Here is a 16085-nt window from a genome sequence, read left to right on the forward strand (position 1 = left end):
AAGATCAACAATCCTTGCATGCATGAAATATTGCACATTAGGAAGTTTTGCTTCCTACACAACTGAAAATTTGCTAGATATAATACATTATTCATTTGGAATTGTAATATTATAAAGTTTACTAACTGGTGAATGACATGATCTAGTGGGCTGTCTAATCTAATGTGCGCATTCGTGATTTTAGGAGGCGCGGCTTTGGATGGCAGGGGTGGGACCTTGTTTCAAAGATATTATGCTAAGGGATAGCATTTAGGCAGATCACCTACTGCACTTTCAATGTACTATATGCATGAATTATACTGTTATACTGCTAATTTATACTGTTTATGGGAGTTTTTTGTTTTGTTTTTTGCTAAATGTACAGTTGAAGTCAGAACTATTAGCCCTCTTTTCATTTATTTTATTTTTTTTAAATATTTCCCAAATGATGTTCAACAGAGCAAGGAAATTTTCACAGTATTTCTGATAATATTGTTTCTTCTGGAGAAAGTCTTATTTGTTTTATTTTGGCTAGAACAAAAGCAGTTTTAAAAAAAATTATTAGCCCCTTTAAGCTATATATTTTTGATAGTCTACAGAACAAACCATCAATAAACAATAACTTGCCTAATTACCCTATTCTGCCTAGTTAACCTAATTAACCTAGTTAAGCCGTCTTTCGGATGAGACATTAAACTGAGGTCCCGACTCTCTGTGGTTGTTAAAAATCCCAGGATGTCCTTCGAAAAAGAGTAGCGGTTTAACCCCGGCATCCTGGCCAAATCTGCCCACTGGCCTCTGTCCATCATGGCTTCCTAACCATCCCCACATTCCAATTGGCTTCATCTTTATCTCCTCTCCACCAATCAGCTGGTGTGGTGTGCGGCCTGCCGCAAAATGGCTGCTGTCGTATATAATGGCTGCTGTCGTTTTTGTATATAAATGTAAGGAATTATTATTATTATTTAAATGTCACATTAAGCTGCATAGAAGTGTCTTGTAAAATATATAGTAAAATATTATTTACTGTCGTCATGGCAAAGATAAAATAAATCAGTGATTATAAATGAGTTATTAAATCTATTATGTTTAGAAATGTGCTGAAAAAAAAGCTTCTCTCCGTTTAACAGAAATTGGAAAAATAAACAAGGGGGCTAATAACCCTGACTGTACATTAGTGACTACAATTTGTGTAAGAGGAGTTAATACTACTACTTTTCTAACCAATCAAATAGGGTAAATCTCATTTATATACTTCCAAGTGCATATTACAATTTTATCAGAGCTGCCAGTGCAGTAATAAATATGAAAACTCTTCTCTGGCTTTACATCTGCTTTCATCTCTCACACAGGGGCTGTTTTCACTATTCTGATGCTACTAGCCAGTCTAAACTCATGCACTAACCCGTGGATCTACACAGCCTTCTCCAGCAGCGTGTCCCGTGAACTGCTCGCCCTGCTGCGCTGCCATAGAAGATCCCCACGCCGAGGGTCCCTGCCGGACGACTCCACCGCAACGCACACATCAACCAACACCAAGGACTCCATATATTGACCCCTGGTCTGACTCTACAACAAACACACACACATAAGAGCACACCACAAACACACCGCTGAAGTGATAAACTAGACCTTGTCCCAAATGACTCTCAAAGTTGTCCTCTGGGCCAATTTTGGTGACACAAATACAATAATCTAAAGGGTGCATTTGAGGTTAGGAGTAGCTTTTCTAATTATAAATTGATACATTGGACAACATTAGGAAGCTTGGAAACTTCATGGACAAGCACCCACTCTGTAAAGTGTGGTGAAACGACTGTTTGCTACAGGACTGTATTTTTATATGTCCTACATTGAAGGCTATTGGTCACAGGACTAAATTCAGGAACATGCCGTTTATACAATCTGATCAGCAGATACTGATCTGTCGAAGAAGACTAAATCACGGTAACACCTTACAATGTGCTTGCACTAAATAAATGCTAGGCTAATTATTGTATTATAGAGTCCATATGTGTAGATTAATCAATCTTTGAATCATATGGAATGTTCTGTTGTTGTCCATGCAGAAATCATTAATAATAAATGGTTTAGTTCTTCAAGAGTTATATATATATATATATATATATATATATATATATATATATATATATATATATATATATATATATATATATATATATATATATATATATATATATATTCAGTCACATCGCAAGATATGCAAAGTTGAGTTGGAATTATAGATGACCAAAAAACCACAGGTTTCTTCCCAGAAAACTAGACCACTGTTGAATTTGCTTATATATTTGCTCAAATGTGTTTATTTTTTATGATTGTAGTTTGTTTAGTAGGTATATATAATAGATGACATAAAAATAGATTTATATTTCACTTCCCTAAAAAAAATCATCCCAATCAATCTAAAGTAATGAAATCTTTTCTAAATAGAGCTTTTTAAGTCATCTGCTGAAATTGTATTTATATCACAGAGAAAAAAAAATATTGCAATGTCAAATTTTTCCAATATTGTGCGACCCTAGTTATAAACCTTTATGGGTTTCTCTTTTCTGCTGAACACTAAAAGAAAGCTGAAAACCTTCAAACAACTTGAAATCCATATGTTCTAAAAGCACCTGAATCCCTGTGAAAAAAAACAATGCCCTTCTTCTCACCTTACACCAACCCCAAAATGCTATAAATTTCGGTTTGTCTCGCACAAGTGAGTGGGCTTAACAAACCACCTGTGTAAAACCAACTCATTCATCTAACTAACACATTAACCAGCACAAACATTGTGCATTTATGAAGTGTGCTTCGCACAGGTGAGTGGACTTCACAAACCACCTGTAGAATCCCAGCAAAAATTTTATGTTTAATAGACGTCTAAAGCCGCATTTACACTACCAGGTAAATGTGACCCAATTCCGATTTGGCCTAGATGTGACACAGATGGGATCTGTTCTATAACTGTGTAAACACAAAACAATGTATGCATTCGGATATTCAGAGATCGGTTTCAGGCCTCCTTCATAAATCGCATATGTGACAATGCGACTATTATGTAAACAGGCCGATCAAATTTATTGAGGCCTACGCGGTAAACAACAACAACAGAGAAAACATGGAAGAGGAAAGTGATCAGTCGCCACAATTTGCTCCCACCAGTCCTGAGGTCTCTCTAGTACTCACAAATTCCTCTGAATGGTGGAGGACACCATATATAAACCATAGGCGCAAAGTGGGATGTCAGCCCTTTCCCTCAACCTCTGCCTCAAAATCATTTTAACGTTTAAGAGCTAAAAGCAAGACAATTTCTTCCATCGTGGCTAGTGTGGCGCAGATGGGATTCTGCCTTTAAGCATGCATACAATTTGTAAATTGTATGGCAAGTATAAACACATGAATTGGATTTGGGTCACATTTTAAAGAATGTGTAAATGGACAGGCAAAAAAAATCAGATATAGGCAACAAATCAGAATTGGGCATCAAGACCTGAGTGTAAACGGGGCCTAATAGACATTTAAATGTAGACAGCTTGGCTAAAACAAGGCTAAACTTGGGCTGTCAGTGAAAATCTAATAGACATCTAAGAATAGTCCAAAACTAGAGTAGTCATCAAATAGACAGATTAGACAGACTTTATATGTGTAGTCATTCATTTCTGTTTATTTGATGACTAGTCTAGTTTATTAGATGTCTATTAGATTGTCACTGACAACCCTAATTTAGCCTTGTTTTAGCCAAGACGACTAGGTGTCTATTTAGATCTTTTAAAAACAAAAAAAAAAAGCTTGCTGGGATTACTTTCTCTCTCAAAAAAGAAACTCTAGCACTAAATTGTTTAAGCACAAACAAGTTTCTTTGCATAACTAGCCCTTCTTGTGTGTATTACCTCTTGTTGAATCGCTAAATGCCTCCTATATGATAAGTCACTTTGGACAAAATTGTCTGCTAAATGAGACTAAATGTAAATGTAAAACCTGTAACCATTGACTTTCATAGTTGGAAAAACAAATACTATGGTTAAAGGTTTCCTGCCTTCTTCGAGATACCTCCTTTTGTGTTCCACAGAAGAAAGAAGGTTAAACAGGTTTGGAATAAGTCAAAAGATAAGTAAATGATGACAGACATTTCAGTTTTGGGTGAACCATCCCTTTAACTCATGATTATCTGCATTGATTAATGCATCATGGTGCCAGCGTATTGTAAAGTGTTACCAAAATCACAAGTAACGCTCTGTGCATTTTACAAATAGCTGTCCATTAAGTCACATGAAAACAGACTGTGTGATGAATAAAGAGGAAGAGGACAGGGAAGGCTTAGGAAGCAAAGGATCAGAGGTTCGCATTGTTCTCCATCGTTCTTTCATGTCTCAACTGAATGTTTTCATTGATTACTGTCACGGAATTATATCAGACTTTAAAGCGTGTAAAATGCGATTGTGAGAGGAGAAAAAAAAGGCTTGTGAACAATGTATGCAGGATGAACAATAGGTTATCAGGCTCTGCTCTGGACAAACACAGACGACCAGCGACAAGATGCTGCAAATTCAAGATATTTAGAGGAACTTATTCACCACCAGCAATAATGTTACAGAAATATCAGCCTGTGACCTGAAGAATCAGATGGAGTGGCAGCTTAGTGACTTTCTGAATCCTGTTCAAACCATATATAATCAAATGTAAAGTGTTCAGAAGGCACTGTCACTGGATTTGGTCTACAGTACTTGAGTATGAAATGACTAGAAGTGGAAGGCAATACAGTGGGACACAAAAGCTGAGCAGAATGAAACGTCATTGTCTGTGTTGCTTATATTTAGTGGTTTAATGTATCCAAGTAGAACTATAGAAGCTATTCATGTGTAATGGATTTCAGTACAAACCACTATTCGCATATTAAGGGTGTAACGGTAAACATATTTGTACTGGAAATCTTTGGTACAGTTTGGTACGCATAAGCACTAAACAAACGCTGTTTTATCCAAAGCATGAGCAGTACTTAAAGGTGCATTAAGCAACTTGAAAAGCCTTTTTGACCACAGTCAGTGTCAGGCCAAGTGCCAAAACACACTTGCAGCCAATCGATAGTAAGGGGCATGTCTAGGAATGATAACGGCGATATTAAAATAGGGGGTGAAATCCTGTTGGTATTTGAGACTGTTTATTTTGGGTGCTTAAGTGCATCTGCAATTTGAAACTTTTAGATTTATATACTTTTTTACAGATCGATATCAATTGTTGAGTCTTAAGATCAGGAACCATTTTTTGTGTACCGTTACACTCCTAATATTGTTTGTCGCAATCCTAAAAAATCCTTGTAAAAACTCATTGAAAGAAATATCTTTTTATTTTTGTATGCTTTGTTTGAAAAATTGCTTTTTTACTGCAACATTTCAAAAGCAACTGCTACAAATCTTTACATGATATATGTGCACTACCCGACAAAGGTCTTGTCGTCTGTCCCAGTTGTGAAAAACAACAAATAAATACTTGACTTCTAGTTGATCATTAGGAAAAGTGGCAAAAGGTCGATTTTTCTGATTAATCATCACAAATACTGCAGAAGACATACTGGAACCTGCATGGACCCAAAATTCTTACAGAAATCAGTCAAGTTTGGTGAAGGAAAAATTATGGTTTGGGGTTACATTCAGGATGCGGGTGTGAGAGATCTGCAGAGTGAATGAAACATCAACAGCCTGAGGTGTCAAAACATTTGTGCTGCCCATTACATTACAAACCACAGAAGAGGGCAAATTCTTCAGCAGGATAGCGCTCCTTCTTATACTTCAGCCTCCACATCAAAGTTCCTGAAAGCAAAGAAGGTCAAGGTGCTCCAGGATTGGCCAGCCCAATCACCAGAAATGAACAATATTGAGCATGTCTGGGGTAAGATGAAGGAGGAGGCATTGAAGATGAGTCCAAGGAATCTTGATGAACTCTGGGAGTCCTGCAGGAACACTTTCTTTGTCATTCCAGATGACTTTATTAATAAGTTACTTGAGTCATTGCAGAGATGTATGGATGCAGTCCTCCAAGCTCATGGGAGTCAAACACAAAATTATTATTTTTTTCACTGCACTATGACTTTATATTCTATACTTTACATTATTTCTGTTAAGTGATAAGTGTTGTCTCAGCAAAGCCAGACCTTACTGTCCTAAATAAATAAATAAAAATCAAATCATGATCATATTTTATTTAGTTAAAATAAGTGTAATCTAGAGACCTCTCCCTTAATATAAGCCACTTCTCATACCAAATGATCAACTAGAAGTCAAGTTATTAACTGTTGTTCCAAAAAACTTGGATAGGCGGCAAGACTTGTCAGGTAGTGTACACACTAATCCCACCTATTTCAGTTTCACTCACATGTTTGCCACACTTTTAGCGCTACCTCTGATTTTTGCTATTTTGTGCTCAAACTAATGTACGTTTTTCTCATTTTCTCAATCAGGGGACCATTTAAATGCTTCAGAGTAACTTATTTGTACAGAAAATATAATAAACATAAATATAATAAAGACGTGTTGAAGGATTAGGAAAAAATTAGCTAATACACTGCAATTGAAGCGCCTTATAAAAGTATTATACACATATACTATACATGTATGTTTGTAATGCACAGATTCCAGAGGTACTTGGTTAGTGCAATTAGAGAAATTCAGTGGTGTCTGTGGTAGTTTAGGAGGTGTGTTCACACTCACATTTGTGCTTGCTAATCCCACACATGCAAAATATTACTAAAAATGCACAATTTAAGTATAAATTGATGCTTCAAGTCCAACATTTGCTCTTTAAAAACTTTCAGTTCACACAGCTTAAGAATTAAGAGAGAAAATCCCTTTTAGGTACATTTAAAATTATCACATGGCAATTTGTAGCTTTTTTATTTAGTGGGTAATTCATATAAATTTGTACAATCTCATTTGTTTGGTAGTATGTATGATTTAGTATTAGTATGATTTGCTCATCTCCCAGTGTCAGTTGGGTTTAGGGGTGGGTTTTGTGCCACACCTCCTTTTAAAAATAGTGCATTTTCCTATGACTGAACTTGTATGAATTAGCCTGACAAAACATAAAATAGTTACGTATCCTTGTGAGATCAGGCTGGTACTTTATAGTAATTCTGATGAAAAATTATTAAAAATAGAAATGCATTATTGATTTATCTCTAGAGCAGAAGTAGTATACCATATAATGCCCATGAACAATTAGTTTTGATTAGGAAATCAGATATTTACTCGGTGTCATTGACCTTGATAGCCAAAACTACTAAGCATTAGATAGTGAATAAATACTGGTTTAATTTGATGAGAACTAACTGCTAGTGAAAATTTTAAAGAGAACCAACTGCTAGTGACTTCTTTGTTATCCCCAGTGCATAATGAAGAATAATCATGAAATCACATATTTGATATACAGGATGCACAGTATAGAAAATATGACTGGCAGTGTATAATAAATTGTTTTTATATTAATTTACATTGTGATGTTTTGTGTGCTTATTTATCTTCAAAAGTTTAACATTGACTCAGAACAGTGTATTACAAAATAACTCCAAACAAATCATCCCCCAAACCGTAGCTGCGTCCCAAATGGCACACTATGTTCTTATCCACTACTATATTCAGTACCACATACTTATGCACTAAGACACTCAACACAACTGCATAGTATATGTATGTAGTATCATCCCAAATGGAACACTTACATTTTTTTACTAAGCGCCCATACACACTCATTTACTCACACCCATACATATGGCCAATTTAGTTTATTCAACTCACCTTAACAGCATGTCTTTAGACTGTGGGGGAAACCGGAGGACCTGGAGAAAACCCACACGAACACAGGGAGAACATGCAAACTCCTCACAGAAAATGCCTTCTGGCCCAGTCAGGACTTGGAACCAGCAACATTCTTGATGTGAGGCGACAATGCTAGCCACTGAGCCACCGTGCCACCTTTTGGAGAACTTAAATGAGTTAATGACAACATAAAGATAATATTATACATAAAAGGTCATATTTTTGAAACCACATGCTGATACGGAATGGTCATGCAGATATGGACATCAACTTCTGTTGCTATATGGCTGAATGGGATTTCATCTGAATTTCTTTGTCAGAGAGATTCGGTCTTTTCAGAATGGCTCACCATCTTGCAAAGTCTGAAAACCGTAAAGTTTGGATGCCGTCTAAAGAGTTTGTATAGAAAATTGTAGAATTCTCTAATTTTGATCTCCACTGTATATTTCTCACCAATGCACAGTGGCATAATCATTGGCTCTGAGTCTTTTCCTGTATTGTCTGATCCTTATTCACAGTCTCTGCAGATTTTTAAAGGAGATCCTCTCCTCCTCAATTCGCTTACTAATATTCTACAGCTGTGGTCTCAAACTCAATTCCTGTAGGGGCCGCAGCTCTGCATAGTAAAGTTCCAACCACCTCCAACTCACACCTGCTTAATAGTCTCTAGTAGGCTTCATTAGTTGGATCAGCTGTGTTTGATTAGGGTCAGAGCAAAACTGTGCAGAGCTGTGGTTGTGGCCCTCCAGGAATCGAGTTTCAGACCTCTACGGGGTTCAGGTCAGGGAACTGGAAATTCAAATCTTTAGTTTTGTACCCAATGACCCATAATTTTGTTTGTTTTTGCTTGTTTTGGATCATTTTGATTCTGGAATATTCAGCCATGGCCCGTTAGAAGATCTCCAGCAGATGCAGTCAGGTTTTGCTGGAATCTGATAAAATCCTTGTGTCTGATGCCATATATCTAAACAAGATGTCCAAGACCTCTGGAAGAAAAATAGGCTTACAACATTAGAAGTCAAGCAGAGCGATATATTTTATCATGGACGTTTTAGCCTTGTTTATATCTTTTAACCCATCCTATGTGTGGTAAAAGGCTCTTTTTTCAGTTTTTTCTGACCACAAAATCCACTCCTGTTTGAAGTTCCAGTAGCAGCTGGCAATTGAATATGTTGGAGCTTGGTTTTGACCGAGAGCAAAGATTTTATTTTCTTTGAAAGCCTTCAAGTTGTGATGATGTAGGTGCTGTTTGATATTTTTTCAGGCTTTCTGACTTCCAGACCCAGCTCATTTTTGCAATGCGCAATGTGTAGTGCTTATAACAGGGGTACTCTGTCCTAAAGTGCCACTGTCCTGCAGAGTTTAGCTTCAACTTTATTTAGCTGGACCCTGATTAGCTGCTTCAGAACTAAAAAAATAAATTAAATAAATAAATAAATGCTGTACACTGTTGTTTCGCCACTCAAATTATTCTTAAAGTCAGCATTATCTCCCTTTGATTGGAACATCTTGATTACAGTTCTGATGATGGAAACTGGCGTTTTCTTTCTTTCTTTCATGTTTTCTGAAGCCCTTTTCAGAAATCTGTTTTTTGGTTTTGCTGATTGTGATGGATAAGTAGAATTTGGCCGTTGTGTCGCCGCTTATAGTCATGTGAAACAAAGTCATGGCTGGAAAATTGAATGTGTCTAGTCGCCCTGGAGTGCTAAAAATTAAGAATGGTTATATTCTTCATGGGCATTTCATTCTTAAAATTCTTGAGATGTTCTCCTTTACAGTTATTTTACTTGAACGAATGAATTATCAAAGGAAAAAACAACGCAGATTGTGTGATTTTACACAGCATTCTGTGCTTAAATTTTTATAATGATGCACAGATTTCAAAGTAAATGATTTAATATATCGCCTTCTTGTTTATAATGTATTTTAGCATTTGGTTAACGCTGATGTTTACAAATTGCTAATTCATGAATTAAGTGGGAAATATTGACAATGAAGGTAACTTTATTTTTTATTTAAGAGAAAGACTTAGTTAGAATAAAGTCTTCACTTAGTTTAAAGATTCTGAACAGTTTCATGTAATGTTTTGAGTTTGGAGGTTTCCACCTTGCAGAATGGAGCTCATGCTTTGGGTGTTGGCAGCTTTATTATTAACAACAATATTGTTTATTGCTTCACTCAGTGAGCCATAACTGTGCTAAAGCTAGTTCTGGAGGTATTAATAAAGCAGTTAAAGCAGAACTGCAGAAATGTATGGTTGTCAAAATTAAAGGACTGAACTTTGGCTTCACAAGAGTAAGATCTTTTCATAAGATAATTCAAAAGAACATTATTAGATATAATTGGGTTAATAATTCATTTTCCTCATGCTTTATATGTATAAAATAAGTTACAAAAATGTGCAATTCAAATAAATAAGTTGATCTAACGCAATTTAAATGTGTGTAAATTACTAATAATTATTAATAATTTACACCAACATTTATTGTGTACTGTTGAACATACTACTAGCACCTTTTTAACAATGCTAGCACTAATGAAAATATTGCTTGTGTTTTTAATGATTCAGTACTAATGAGCATGTTGTTAACATGAATTAGCATGTTTCTAACATATTTTTAGCACTTTTCAACGTATACACTCAAAAAAATGACGTTGTTCAAACTACTTAATTAAAATAAGCTGAAACAACACAATGCTTAAGATTCATTTAATGGATAACTTAATTAAAGCCTGTAATGGCTTTCTTTAAAAAAAAAAAAAAAAAAAAACTAATCTTTTTTTTTTTTTTTGCACTCTATAAAGCAGCATTTGGTCAAATTAACAGTATTACCAATTTTGGAATAGAGGGATTTGATATACAGATCAGCTTCAAAAACTCTTTCACAAACTAGATATTATTTACTATGCAGCAATTAGTTTTGTTACTGGTGTGCCATTCATTACTCATCACTGTCAACAGTATCCTTTATTGAATTGTTCCTGCTGCTTCATATCTGCGTTTTTATGTTGCCACTTGGCCAGGTATCATTGTAAATAAGAACTGGTTCTCAGTTGACTTCCCTGGTTAAATAAAGGTTATTAATTATTAATTGTTTTATGTTCAATCCACCAAACTTTGTAAAACCTAATAAGTTAACTTAATTCCTTCATGTTGTAAAAACCCAGCATTTATTTTTTCAGTGTAAGCACACTGTAAAACCCAAAAAGTTAAGGTAACGCAAATCATTTGAGGAAACCGATTGCAACAGACCATTTAAGTTCAAAAACTAATCCCAATGATTACTGTGAGTGTGTACTTAATCCATCTGAGGAAAAGAGGCAATTTGAGCACAGTAAAACTCTAATAAATGAAGAGAACTCAAACCAACTGAGTACAACAAACCATTTGAGTTACTGTGAACTTACTCCATTTAAGTTGAAGTCATATCATTACCTTCAACACTGAGTTCAATATTCTTTTTAAATGAGTAGAATTTATTTTCAGTCAATTTTGACTTAACTACACTCTGCACCTGATAAAGTTGACTGTTGGGTTTTACTAAAATGCATGTTTTAACATGCATTTTAGTTGTTGCAACAAGTTATTAAACCACAAGATATGTTATCAAAAATATAGCTTGCAGAAACAGAGCATCCTGTTTCAACACTCAGGAAAACAAATGTGCTGCTTCTTCAATCTACTCATTTAAAATGAGTTTAAACAACACAATTATTGAATTTTCTTTGGGAAAACTTAATCGCTTTATGTTCAATCCACTCATATTTACATAGTTAACTTAATCAATATGTGTTGGGACAACATGAATGAATAATGTGGAACCCTGCATTTTTTTACAGTGAAGGTCTGTTCTTGGTTTGGTGATGAAAGATGTAGGCACAAATTTGTGTTTAAGAATGTATCAGAGAAAAAGAAGTAAACTGATTAAAATATTAGATCAGATTTTTTGGCTTGAGAAAGTTGCTATAACAATTGATTCTAGACAGTATAAGTCTGTTTGTCATGCTTAATTTAGCATTTGTTGTACAGCAATTGTGTTTAGTTTTTATTATAATTATTACTATTATTTATGTAGATGCTTTATATAAGCTTTTGGGCTTTGCCTCTTGCTGCACATTATGGCTTATTTTTAGTTTTATTCTAATATTTTATGTTCTTCCCAAATAAAGACATTTTAAAAACGCAATAACAATCATCTTTAGACAGTTTAAGTCTGGTTGTCGTGTCAGCCTCTATCGTTCCTTCTAGCCTACCGGATACTCTGCGGCATGTGAGCAGTTCTATGTTTATGAATGGACTTATAAAATGCACTAGCTATGGGCTTGCATATGTCTGTCTGCTTGTGTATTTGCTTTCAGTCTGTCTGGCACGTTGTGTCTCACAAGAGATGACAGGCAGACACGTGGCGTGTCTGGGGTCAGAAAAGGTAGCCGTATGTACCTGTCTCTTTCCTTTATGCATAAAAAGAGAGCAAACCGTCCTGTCATCTTTAAATCAAGCCAACTACATGACGGTTGTATTCTGCCTCTGCATCACAGATCAGAAACTCAAACTTTTCAGGATGACTGTATAAGAGGAAACATCTGCGTTTACCAGTTTAATTCCGACTTAGCTTACTGGAATAAAAGTATGCGTTTACCGTGGATGAAATCTGTTGCAATCACAAACTGATGTGATCATTGCCATCAGAGCGTATTTAGAAAGAAAAGATTAACTGTAATGTGACACCACATTCTTACATGCAGGCTAAATCCTGTTAACTGGTTGTTCAAGCATACGCGGTCAACTCTTAAAGGGTCACATGGGATACTAAGAGTGCCCAGAGAAATGGATATGTTTGGAATGGAATGTCAGCTTTTATACTATGCTGCTGTGGAAAGCTTGATTCTGAATGGCTGATAGAAATTCTACAGTGCCCAATTATTTTCAGATAAACACACAGCTCGAATAGTGCCTGACAGGTCTTCTTGACCACAGTTCATCAACAAAAGACTTAATTCTATGAACTTTACATCCTATAATGGCAGAAGAAACAATATAAACAAACAATAACACTGGCCAAGCAAGTAAATGTGGGAAAAAATGATGAAAAATCACAGTATTTCCACAATATTTCCTCTTTTGGATAAAAATATGTGCTAACTGCAGCTAATTAATTTCATAATCTCTCTCTCTCTCTCTCTCTCTCTCTCTCTCTCTCATATTGACAATAATAACTGCATTTATAGCTACATTAGTCTCCTGTCAATGGCTTAATCCTCAACTCTTAAATAAAAAAAATGCAGATTAAATTGACGGGCTGTCATCGATTATTTTAAACAGAACTTAATGAATTATGAAAAAGCTGAATTTCATTACTTCAGTCTTTAGTGTCAAATGGTTCTTGGGAAATCATTGTAACATAATGATTTGCTGCTCAAGCAACATTAGTAATGGTATAATTTAATTATGGATATTTTTTAGAAAACTATTAAGCTTAATAGAACCACATTTAATTTAATTTTGAAGTAAAAAAAAAATCTATTGTAGCATTAGAAATGTATTTGTTGTCACTTTTGATCAATTTGATGCATCCTTGCTGAATAAATGGATTTTTTTTACAAATATAAAAACACTTGATTTATAGAAGAGTTTTGTTTTAACTCCACGCTGACAAATGAAAATTTGTTAAAATCTGTATTATTAATTAGCTCCATTGTGATCCTTAAACAGAGCATTTTAAAGGGTCACAATACACCAAAACTATTTTTTTTTGAGATGTTGATAGTCATATAAATGTCCCACATTGCAAAAAACACTATTAGGACACAAATAATTCACAAAAAAGTGAAAATTGGTTATTTTTTAGTTATTTTGAGCAAATTTGTTTTTCCAGTTTGAAAAGAAATTTTAAAGCAACGTTACGGCCATGAAATCCTTGTGTAAATTTCAGCGTGTTTACTGGATGTCTGTGCTAGCGGGTACAACGTGATGTCTTTGAGCTTTCACCCTTAATTCACAAGAAAACTTGGTTCAAGCCAATCAGCGCACTATTGTGAACAAGATGCAACTTCATTATTATGTATGACATCTTCGAAGACTGTTTTTACCCATTACAGTGTTCAGGTGGCAGAGAGACGCCACGTTATGTTACACCCGTAGTTAAAACAAGTGGAAAAAGAGAAATAGTTTGGAAACATGGGTCGCCAGTTTTGTGCTTACAAATGTGCAGCAACAAAGATTTTGTTTCTATTTTCCCGCAATGAGAGCACAGCTCGCATGTGGATTACAGTGGTCTGACAACACGAAACAAAAATATGTTTGTAAGCAACATTTGTTTACCCGAGAGCTTTTTTACAATGGAAATGGGGAAATCCGGATTTGCCAGTTGTCTCCTTTAAAAAAAAACTTGGTTTTCAGTTAGTGTTGATTGTCCTGGCTCTACAGATTTGGTAAGTAAGTGATCAATGTGCTTTATTTATGTTTATTCAGATGGCAAATTTAGTTAGTATCATCAGCAGTACTCGTTCAGTTTTTAAAGACATACCTTGGTCAAAATGATTTAGTTACTATGTTTACAGTAATATCACTACAATATTATGGACTGAAAGATCTGGGGCCTCATGTGTTAACGCTGCATACACACAAAATCTTTGCGTACGCCAGGTTTCATGCTCACGTTTGGATTTACTAATGATGAAATGAACGTGAGAATGTGCATTGTTCCACGCCAACTTCATGCCTGGCGTACGTGCATTTCTTGTGGGTGTTTGTTTTATTTCCATTGGCGACTCCTAGAGACCGTTGTGTTAAATTGCAATTCAATGTGTCTGAGCCGTGCAATGGCAGCTGTATGAGACGGGATCATCCGCATGTCTAGCAGGTATATAAGGTTTCCATACCATGCAGTTGACCAGCCAAACATTAAAGCCCAATTTGCAGCAGTCGCTGGTTTGCCCAATGTAATCAGAGCAATCTTCTGCACACACATTGCTATAAAGGCACCATCTGAAGATGAATTTGCATACATGAACCAGAAACATTTCCATTCAATAAATGTGCAAATAAAATAAGATGCAGAGACTTAATAATGATTACTACTTAATAAGAAAAAAAAAAGAATGAGTTCATCAGACGCTGGAATCGAACCGAGTTCATGCTCGAAAGTGTCAAAACATGTTGCTATGCATTTTACAAGCTACGCCCCTCAAGCTGTTAAAGACGCGATAAAATTTTACAGCTTTATATCACACTATTTCTTTTTTAATCTACTCAGTGCGATGTTCAGACCCAACTGTGTTAACAGCATCAGCTAAACTCTCCCACCTTTTGTTGTTAATTCCGGAGGACAAACTTGCAACTTGGCACTGTTTTTCTCTGGTCTACCTCCGAAAGCAGCACCTCCAATTCACATTCTGTTCAGTTTCTCTTTTGGCTTGCTTTTGCCATTGCTTTTTCATTGGGTTTTGCCAAAGTAGAGTCATTAGCATATTCATACAGGGGAGGAGGCAGGGAGGGGTTTTGTGCTCATGCATGTTGCGATCAGTTTCATGTTCATTCGGATGTACAAAGAGAATATGCGTGTGATTTGTAGTACGCAGTGTTTCATACATCTACATTTTTTCTGCGTACGCACATTTACAGCTTTGCGCGCAAGCAATTTTTTAGTAGGATTTCAACTCAAGTCTTCGTACATGAGTCCCCAGCTGTATTGGCTGCTCTCCGAATGTAAACACCTTAATCAAACTATTATCATCTTGTAGGATTTTTGCCACATTTTGTCTATTCACACACGTCCGTTTGACAATATTCTCTGCACCTACCGAGTCTCTGCATCTACCAAGAAATGCAGAGGGTTTTTTTTTTCCCCATATGGCGTGCAGTATCAAAAATTCTATTAAAAAAACACTCTTCCAGCAGTCCCTCGCATCATATATATTGTATGTCACGAGTGGAATTAAATGTTCATAAAATGTGCATAAAATGTTCCTGAATGAAAGAGTGTAAGTGCCAAACTACAGTTAAAGTCGACAAACTAAGAATAAAACGCCCAAAATTACATGAAACTCCGGCGGAAATGTGGATAGCGTGGCAATGATGCATTGATGTTAAACGAATTATGTGATGTAAAATGGGATCATGAAAGCAACATTCGAAAAGCAACTCCTTAATCATATTATTGTCTTATTCAGTTTAAGGAAAATAATTTGATAACTGATGTCCATGTAAACGTAGTCACTGTCAAGCTCCCCTGCATCTCAGTTGCCGCTGTGGAAATCAGTTATAGTGCATGTACTGAAACTCCCCTTTTC

At 35.7% G+C, this 16085-nt stretch overlaps 1 protein-coding gene and 1 long non-coding RNA gene across 5 annotated transcripts in view; both read left to right on the forward strand.

Moving 5' to 3' along the window:
* The window catches only part of avpr2ab (arginine vasopressin receptor 2a, duplicate b), a 57198-nt gene extending 49731 nt beyond the window's left edge, over positions 1 to 7467 (forward strand). For 2 of the 4 annotated variants that reach the window (XM_087306958.1, XM_087306960.1), the window contains exon 6: positions 1332 to 7467. In XM_087306958.1, coding sequence (XP_087163084.1) covers positions 1332 to 1534 — 203 coding nt within the window. In that variant the 3' untranslated portion in view covers positions 1535 to 7467. The remainder of the gene's footprint in view (positions 1 to 1331) is intronic. The other 2 variants (XM_087306959.1, XM_087306961.1) reach the window with 1 other exon arrangement.
* LOC147831275 (uncharacterized) overlaps positions 1 to 16085 on the forward strand; it is a 111480-nt gene that overhangs the window by 63675 nt on the left and 31720 nt on the right. The window contains exon 2 of the long non-coding RNA XR_015523469.1: positions 15368 to 15481. This is a non-coding gene — a long non-coding RNA (uncharacterized LOC147831275). The remainder of the gene's footprint in view (positions 1 to 15367; positions 15482 to 16085) is intronic.

The sequence above is a fragment of the Danio rerio genome, chromosome 23, assembly GCF_052040795.2.
Source record: "Danio rerio strain M-AB ecotype USA chromosome 23, GRCz13ab, whole genome shotgun sequence".
In the NCBI taxonomy this organism is placed as follows: Eukaryota; Metazoa; Chordata; class Actinopteri; order Cypriniformes; family Danionidae; genus Danio; species Danio rerio.